This window comes from Tupaia chinensis, unplaced genomic scaffold (assembly GCF_000334495.1).
Source record: "Tupaia chinensis unplaced genomic scaffold, TupChi_1.0 Scaffold149921_1, whole genome shotgun sequence".
Taxonomy (NCBI): Eukaryota; Metazoa; Chordata; class Mammalia; order Scandentia; family Tupaiidae; genus Tupaia; species Tupaia belangeri.
Window position 1 is genome coordinate 466,077 of NW_006209765.1, and position 9,726 is coordinate 475,802.

At 37.5% G+C, this 9,726-nt stretch overlaps 1 protein-coding gene across 1 annotated transcript in view; it reads left to right on the forward strand.

Annotated features, from left to right (window-relative positions):
- Nucleotides 1-3,870, forward strand: part of GALNT5 (polypeptide N-acetylgalactosaminyltransferase 5) — a 46,438-nt gene extending 42,568 nt beyond the window's left edge. The window contains exons 9-10 of the mRNA XM_006171584.3: nucleotides 979-1,140; nucleotides 2,389-3,870. Coding sequence (XP_006171646.1) covers nucleotides 979-1,140; nucleotides 2,389-2,529 — 303 coding nt within the window. The 3' untranslated portion in view covers nucleotides 2,530-3,870. The remainder of the gene's footprint in view (nucleotides 1-978; nucleotides 1,141-2,388) is intronic.
- The last annotated feature ends 5,856 nt before the right edge of the window (nucleotides 3,871-9,726 follow it).

Below are 9,726 nucleotides of genomic sequence, written 5' to 3' on the forward strand. Positions count from 1 at the left end.
CCTGCTGATGCTATTTGGTCCAGGGACTAAGCTTTGAAAGACAAGGTCCAATGCAAGGACTTCAATTTAACTTGATAATCTAAATTCAATCTCAGTTACATTACAAATGACTCACTAGGTAAAAACATGTAGATAGATTTCACCAACAACCTATTTGTTTCCTAGCATGTTTGTATCAGCACAAAACAGCCAATTTCCCAGATTTAAGAGGCTTCGAGTCACTAGACCAGGCAAATAAGACTATGTTCTAAACAACTGGAAAAACTCTTTTCAAGGGTTGAAAACATATTTACATGAACCAAATCAGTATTTATTTTGGATATGGGTGACCCCTGGAGTAAGACTTCTCAAGAGCAGTTTCTATGAAGCAAAAGGTGCTTACAAGGCAATGACCTGAGGGATCCTTAGCACAGGGAAGGAAAGACTTGGACCTTCCTACAACTGGGCGTAGCCTGTGGGAGTCAATTATCTAGATTGTCTTAAACAAGGGAGCATGATGATTTCCAGTAAAGAAATTTAGGGTTGTGGTTGAGATCCCCCGTAACTATTCATAGCTCGAGACCTTAACCACGTAGTGATTTCAGTGTCCCAGTACTTCAAGCACCAGGGTCATCTGGGATTTAGAACATCTGAGGTGACAATCATATGCAGACATATACTGATCGTGCTAAATAATTTTGATTATTGCAACTAAGATTTCTTGAGGGCTTTCTGTATGCTAAACACTTCACAATTCTTACCCAATCCTCTGAGACAGATACTATTGCTATCTAACTTAAAAATGAGAAAAAATTACACGAGACAAGGTAAGTAAACTGCCTTTACTATCAGAATTGAAAATGGTAGTGCTAGGATTTGAATATAAAATGTCAAATCAAAGTGCCTGTATTTTTAACTATTCCTAACAAAACATGTTCAACAAAGCCTTTACCTATGCTGCTGCCTGAAATGGCCTTCATCTTATGTATTTCCTTGCAGTTTCAGCAATTTAATTACACGTGGTTAAGACTCATTAAACATGGAGAATGGTGCTTAGCTCCCATCCCCGATAAGGGAGTCCTAAGGTTGCACCCTTGTGATAACAGAAACAAAGGACTGAAATGGTTGCATAAATCAACATCAGTCTTTCGTCCAGATCTGGTAAGCAAAATATTTGTACCTCTTTTTTTACCACAAATTCAACTTTCAGTCAAATGGCACATAAAACCCTCATTGTCAGCTTCCTCAATCAGACGATTTAAATGTGTTTGTGACAATAGAGGCAGTGTAAAAGTTCACCCAGGGAAATAAATAAATTTTTTTGGTAATTTTTCAAGTCCTTTTTTATTTTTTACAAAATGTATTTTAAACCCATTCTACGGAATAGAAATCATCTGGATCTCATGTTCATATTACTATCATCTTCGTTTCTAAAGAACATTTGCTTCAGTCATGCAGCAATGCCAAAAGTAAGTCCTACAGGCCAGAACTGGTTCTCATTGGAGAGCAGAAGCCTTTTAGGGGGAGTATAGGAAAAAACAAGAAGCCACATGCCTCTTCCCAGTCCTGCACTTGAGAATGAATCTGATTTTCCCTTCTGCTCCCTTTCCCTTGTTTCTAGTTTATTCTGTTGCTAATAACAGTCTGGATAATTTATAAAAACAGAGGTTTATTTAGCTCATAGTTTGGAGTTCCAAGGTTCAGGGTCCACATATGGTGAATGATCTTTCTGGAGAGGATTGTGGAGGGCAGGAGTTTGAGCACAGCAGAGCTCATCTCTGTCTCGTTCTCTCTCCTTATTAACTCACCAGGACTCAATCCTGGGTGCCCCAACTTCTCACCTAATCACTTCCCCAAGGCCCTATCTGTTAACCATAACTGAATTACCTCACTACCCTCTCAACATCGTTACAATGGCTCACCAAATGTTAACACATGAATTTGGGGGAGACTTATTCCAACCAAAGCACCATGTAAGGAGACACGTTCTCCTACCCTATGGTTTCAAGAGATCTGGGTTCTCAGGGATGTGCTGGATAGTTCTCGCTAGTTTATAGAAGCTGATTGTATGCATCTCTTGCCAGCTTTTCATTCAGTGATATCACATTGGCAGATTGAAACCAGCCATGACAGGAGTATGTATTTTCACCACAGAAATTAGCAGATGCTACTAGATCAGAAAATAATTTTCCAGAGGTCTTGTTTTTAACATTTATCTGAACAGCCTTGTTCTGCCATATTCATCAACTTAATACTCCCAAAGACTGTGTTTATGCTATTAATTTTGTTCTGGAGAATTCTTAGAAAATCAAAAATATTATTGTTCATGTTTTTTACTGGTTTCCACTTTTTCTATTTCACTTGTGTAAGTCAGTCTGTGGCTCATTCCCTTATTATCCTTCTCTCTAGGTGAATCACATTGTTTTTGAGAACCATCCTCAGTTGTTATGCTTGGAAGGAAATTTTTCTCAGAAGTCCCTGAAAATAGCTGCGTGTGACTCAATGAAGCCTTATCAAAAGTGGAAATTTGAAAAATATTATGAAATCTGAAGGAGAACTAATGTTTTTATCTAGTAAACTCATTAGATACTGTGATAATAACAGTGAACTGGGTGACTGTATTTCTCAGTGGTAGTTTCAATTTTAATTTTAGAATTGGAATGAAAGATTTTCAAAAATCACAGTATTTGGAATAGCAAAATATAACTCAGGGAAATGGTCCAGCGTTGGACTGGAGTCCTTCTCCAGCACTCAGTGGCCTATTGAGTTGCTTGCTTCCCATCCTGTGCTGGACTTCATCTGGCAAGTTTCCCCCGGCAAGCTCGTAGGGGACCAGAAATGAAGATAAGAAGTATTTGGGGAAGTACATGATAGTCATAATGGTGTATTTGTTGATAAAGAGCTTTCTTGGCCCACAGGTAGGTATGAGAATTTGGTCCTTTATTAGCTCTTTTGTTCTCAAATGAAAACTGCTTAGGTTCCCATGGCTGGAAGAACTCAAACAGATGCACACAGCTATAACCCTAGAAAAATCCCTCCAGACTACATGGATATTTGCCTAACAGTTTGAAATAATATCAATCTGCTATTGATAAACCTATTCAATGGCAGGGTTTTGATGTAGAGTATCATGGAATTCTTTTTTTTCCCAGTCTGAGTCAGTGAAAAAAAAAATCTGAGTAAGGAAAAATAGGCCTTCAACTGCTTATTTAATTCTAGGCATAAACATTGTTTTAGCATATTGTGTGCTATTGAAGCTACACTACTAAAATAAAAGTTGATCATATTGCTTACTTTCTAGATGTATGTGGACATTTTAAAAAAAGTAACAGAAAAAGAGAGAGGATCACATCACATTGTAGTAACCAAAAACAATTTAATCATTAAACACATACTAATAATGGACCAAATGAGAAAAGCTGAGACAAATAAACCAGAAGCAGAGCATTGAAACATAGTCAATTTCATGTGTATGAAAATAATAAAATACTGACAAGGAAAGTCATGACGTGTTTTCCTATGCAAAGATGTGTCATGACTTTCCCGATGACCCAGTAATTTAGATTAAGCAGCATTCACAGGGATGAAGTATGCTGAAAAAAAAAAAGTCAAAAAGATTTCAAAGTATAAGTAAAGTAATTGAAATACAATAAAAGGGGAAGGGAGTGAGCTAAAGAATTTTTAGAAAAAGAGTTAAGATCATTTTAGACTTGATAAAGAAGAAAGGAAGTCTGGTACATTTATGGGGAAAGAAAAGTAAAAGCCTTGGCGTAGACCCATGGTAACGCTACAGTTTAAGGGAAAGTTCAAATTTATTTGATCCAAAGTGAACCTCTATTCCTTTTTTTTAGAGAGATTTTTGCTATAAGGCATATGTACTTGCTGATGAGACAGAGAGAAATAGAGATGGAAAGTAAGAAATTACCCCCCAGGGTGGGGCGTGGGGGGGCGGCGGGGCTGGGGGTCATGCTGCAAGCCCTTGTCCTCATTCTCTTCTCAGGATTTGGGCACACATTCCCAGTGTGAGTTTTAAGCCCTCGGGTCTGGGACTCTAATACCGGTTGACTACGTAGGAGTCCAGCAATGTAGTCATTATGCCATCTGCTGCTCTTTGAGCTTCTATTCTTAAGTACAACAATACTGAGATGTACCAAGAGATCTGAGAAATCAGGATATCCTTAACATTCATTTGTTAAGAAATCTGATGCACAGAAGACAAACTACTTGTCTAAGAATCCCAGGCCAGTTAAATAAATAAATAAATAAATAAATAAATAAATAAATAAATAAATAAGAATCAAAAGCAGAATTAAAATCTCAGAGACTAGGCATACTCGACTGCCTCAGACTACTGGCCTAAACAAATCTCCACCACATCACTCCTTACAAAGGGATACACAACCCTCTAAGCTAGGGTTTGGTCTCTGGAGGATAGCCATGATGTATTCATGCTAATATTCTTTTGGACCATTGTTCAGTTGAGATACTGGAGAAACCAGTCATCTTTAGTTCTGACTTCCTCCTTAACATTTAATTTTAACTTTAATTATACAAAAGCAGAGCTATAACTAATGGGAAAGAGAACTGCTTCGTACATTTGTGACATGTATAAGATGTTTTATTCAAATAACTGACAATTGCGAATAGAGAAGGACTAGAAAATGAGATCATTCTTTTCAGAGCAAAGCCTTATTGGGGGGAAAGCACAAGTCAGTTGCCAAAGGGCTGTATGAGTTCGGACCAAACCCACCATGCTTGGTGCCTCGTGTAATTCTTTATGCAACTCAAAATTTTTGAAAGGTTTTTCCCCCACCTATATACATGTTCTCTTTTGATCCAAAAACAGTTTTCATAAAAAAAAGTCATCGATACCTAGAAAAAGATTAATTATGCTATGAATGTACTTACTTTGGGGTATACTAGAAGGAAGTTGAAAGATTTTCTCAAAAGAAACTACTCAGTGGATACTTTTCTGATTTTGCCCTCTGTGCTTATTATGTTGGGTCGTGAGGAAAGTCATGATGCATTTCTGCATAGAAAAACATAGAAAAATATGTCACGACTTTCCCAATGACCAAATATAACGCTACATTTGATTCAATATTGTCAGTATACCAAAGGATTGTTTTCAGACGTATTTGTCCTTGGGTAGAATTTTGAAAGTTACCTTACCATCTATTCAATTACTGTGAGATGCAATAAACTAATCAGTAGTCGGGAATCTACATGGGTCTCACTTTCCAAGTACTGACTAATTATGAAACCTGCTATGGAAATTTATATTGCCTTCTAAATTTTGTTTTCAAATAAGTGTTACTAGGTCTTTTGGAACCTCTGGGATGGGACACAATAGAGTCTCCTAATCAGTCCTGGGTTCTTCTTTTCATTTTTTTTAAGGTTTTGCCATAGGGCACATACCCTCGCCAGAGAAAGACAGAGAGAGACACAGAGAGGAAAAGTGATAAAGCACTCTCCATGGTGAATAGCCATATGGCAATCCCTTCTCCTGCAGTCTCCTCTCAGATTTTGGGCACACATGCACATGTGCCCAGTATGATTTTCAAGTCATTGGGTCCAGACTCAAACTGCATCAGCCCTGTGAGAGTCTGACACCTTAATTCCTATGCCATCTGCTGGATCAGCCCTGAATTCTTTAATGGGAGGCTATGTCACTGAGGGCTTCAAATTTTTCCTGACTTGGCTTAAGTATTGCCTTTTCTTTAAAAATATTTGTGTATCTTCTCACTTTGAACACAAGAGTAGTCTTGACATTTAATAAAATGTATTTGATTTAAAAAACAACAACAACAACACACACACACTAAATTCCAAGCCTTCTAAGTGCTTCAGAGTCTGTTAGTTTGCCCTATTCCTTTTTCTTTTGATCAGTTACCCAGAGTTTTCACCCTACCCTCCTGTAGGATGACACAGCTGTTGTTGGTACAACCATGTTTTGTCATCAGCATCCAATTTGCTCAATTCTGCTTGCTGACATTCAATCAGCTGTCATTCACAGGGCTGCAAACCACCAGGAGCCATGATCACAATGTGTGCTAGCTCCATCTCACTATTTAGATGTTAAGACACTGTTTCTGGCATTGCCTTAGGGGTTGTAGAGGGGCAAGAATAATAGTTACAGTGTGTACAAATTCAATATTCCCAGTCAACCTTGATTTCTCAAATGGCCCGGAATGATTTTCAAAACATCTTATCAAAGGGATGAAGCAGAGGCATCCCAGATAGTACTTCTTTATTTGTTCTAATATCTTTCATTTAATTTCTATATTTATAACATAGGGAAGCAATCATACCTCAGATGAGGGCCCCAACATCTTGCATAAAAACATGTAAATTCAAGAGGTGAGGGAAAAGAGAAACTAATTATCCTTGAGTACTTACCGTGTTCTAGACATTGTGCGTGCTCCATCTCACTGACATGAACAACTCAGTGAGGTGGGTCTCATTCTCCCTGTCATTCAGATGAACAGGATGATCCCCCCATTATGCTACTGAAGGAGTGGGTAAATTGTACAAAAGATAAACCCAGTTTTCATTCCACCTGGCTTAAAAAAAAAATGTTTCATTCACTACAGCATGCAGCTACAATTTTACAATTTTCATTGAAAGTAGGGCAGTCAGTGCAAGTGGCATTAGGTAAAATCTCTTGGTTAAAAATTATTGATACTAGAGTTAATGAGATGAGGTCGAATCAAGCCTGCATGGTCTTTCTTGGATGTTGGATAGATATGAAACAGGAGCGGGGCCTTTCTCTCTGTTAAACAACTGATGAGTAGGTGAGAGTGTGGCTAACCCCTGTGTGTTTTGCTCTCTCCTATATCCTTGAGTTTATGCAGGACCTGTTTTGTTCCATATCCTGGACCAAATGTAAGATTGTGAATGGGGGCGGGGGGGGGCAGGTGCTGGTATAGTGGTGACACGACAGGATCCATATGAGAAAAGTCTTGAGCTCTTATGACGTCAATGAACATGCTGGGTACTTGTGCACATATTCATGATCCAGGCTGGCTGGGGATAAATTGTGGCATGTGGCCTTTGTTGGGGTTCTCTCTCTCTCTCTCTCTCTCTCTCTCTCTCTCTCTCTCTTTTTCTCTGTTATGGAATAATAAGGTTTCTTGTCTGGAGCTACAGGTGGCATGGTGGTTAAGGCACTGGACTCACATGTGGCCAAATGCAGTTCAAATTCTGGTCTGGTAGCTTTAAAATCACCCCAGGCAGGTGTGTGTGTGTGTGTGTGTGTGTGTGTGTGTGTGTGTCCAAAATCCTGAGAGGAAAATGCAAGAGAAAGAATTGCAGCATGGCTATCCCCATGGGAGATAATTTTTCACTTTCCATCTCTGTGTCTCTCTCTAGCAGGTGCATGTGCCCTATGGTGAAAACCTAATTAAGGAAATTTTTTTACAAAAGACGTCGCCCCATCTTTAAGCAAAGCTAATACATTACTCAATTTTAACAAAAATGAGAAGTAAAGAATTGAAGAATATTTTAATTTTAAAAAGACCATAACTTTTAACTTCTACTCACAGTGCAGATAGTCAATATAGTGCTTTTGCAACAATTTTTTTTGAGTGGTTTTTGCTATAGAGCATGTGCTCTAGTCGAAAAGACAGAGAGAGACAGAAAGTGAGAAATCTAGTCGAAAAGTCAGAGAGAGACAGAAAGTGAGAAATCACCCACCAAGGGGGTGGCCACGCCACAATCCCTTCTCCTCCATTTTCCTATCAGGATCTTGGGCACACACGCACATGTGCCTAGCATGAGTTTAAGCCAATGAGTCTGGGACTAGAATCATGATCAACTGCATGGGAATCCAGCAACATAGCCATTACACCAACTGCTGGTCCCATGCAACAATTTTTGAATGTTATTCAACCATTGCTACAAGCCAAAGTTCCTTGAAATGAGAAGTAAACACTTACCAAAGCTCATGTATAAAATATTTAATTTTTGAAAAATAGCTCACACGTGGTTTGAGTAAGGCATATAAAGTACTGTATATCTCTATGAAGCTTAATGTACTGTAGGTGGTGGTATCTATGTCTTAAAGAAAGAAAATGATACCAACTGCATCTATTTTTCTAACCTAATGAGTCAACCAATAATTACCATTCTAACTGGAATCTCTTTGCAAGTGTATGCCAATCTTTGTTATTACAACACTCCAGAGTGAAAATTCCCAAGTTTAATGCTGAGTTCTTAACGATAGTCATTGCTGTCAAATAAGTACAAATAATTTCTTTGAAAACAGAGGTCTTCTGTTTTATATTAGTTAATAGATACTTACCAGTTTGAGAATGCTGTTCAAAAATATATAAATAAAGCCTTTATATTAGATGTTGAAATTCATATTTTTGATAACAAAAATAGACCTACTTAACCACTCAAAATTATAACAATTTTTGTAACTATGTATGTACATGCAGGTATGTGTATGTGTGTGTGTATGCACGTATTGTGTCTTCAATGCTTTGAACTGAGAGAAAGCAAAACTGAGAGTTTCTACTTACACCATTAAGAAAATTTGGAAATGCTTCAGTGTATCATTAACTCTCTTTTAGGAGCCTAGCTTTGCATGTATCTCCCCTTCTGTATAAGAGTATCTCAAGTGAACTTCACTCTGGATACTGTTTTCCAGACATAAAGAAGTAAACAAACTCTAATTTATCAGGGTACCTGTTACTCAGTTTAGGGATTATGCATATGCCTTAATTCTTCTTCAAACTATAGCCCAGGGCTAGTTTTATACATCTGAGGGGGTCCTGAAAAAGTTCAAGGAGAATGTTTATTATGAAAGAATAATGCATAGATTTTTAAAAATTTTGACTCCAAATAAATTCGTACTTTGATTCCATTTTTCCACGAGCTTTTTGAAGTTCTCTTGTATTAACTGTAGGGAATGGGCTTAAGAGCAAGAGAAGGAAAAGATAGTAAATTTTGTTATTGATTTCCTGAAACTATTTGTTAGTGAGAGAACAAGATTAAACCTGTGCAATATGAAAAATTTTGAAGTTAATTTCATCATTTTTAAGTATCCACTTTTTTCTGCCTCTGATCAACTGAAGTTATTACCACAAAAGGAATCAAATACATAATTTTAAATTTCTAGGTACAAATCCAAATTACTTTTTTAAAAAATCACTTGCAAAGTTCTCCTAAGCTGGAGGTTAGTTACTAGATGTCATTGTTTGCCGTGTTTCAAAGTGATTTCTGCTGTTGTTGTTCTGTTTGTGTTGATTACATGGCTCAGTCAGCTCTATCTTTCATGAGCTATGTAAAAATTTTGGTTTTCATATTTTTTGTACTACATTACTGATATTTTAGTATTGGCAATTAGAAATTTTAGCATTATATTTTACATCCCTCTTATTTTTATAGAACAATAAAAATTCAGACTTTAAGAGCAGTGATTGCAATAAAATACCACCTAACCCCTGTCAAAATGACAAAGATTAAAAATACAAGAAGTGTTGGTGGGGATGTGGTGAAAGGGGAACACTCCTACACTGTTGGTGGGAATGTAAACTGGTTCAGCCACTGAGGAGAACAATATGGAGGTTCCTCAAAGATCTGCAAATAGACCTACCATTTGATCCAGCAATCCCACTTCCGGTAACTATCCAAAGGACAGGAGAATGCTCCATCAGAAAAGCGCTTGCACATCAATGTTTATTGCAGCATTATTCACAATCACTAAGACATGGAACCAACCCAAATGTCCACAAACAGATG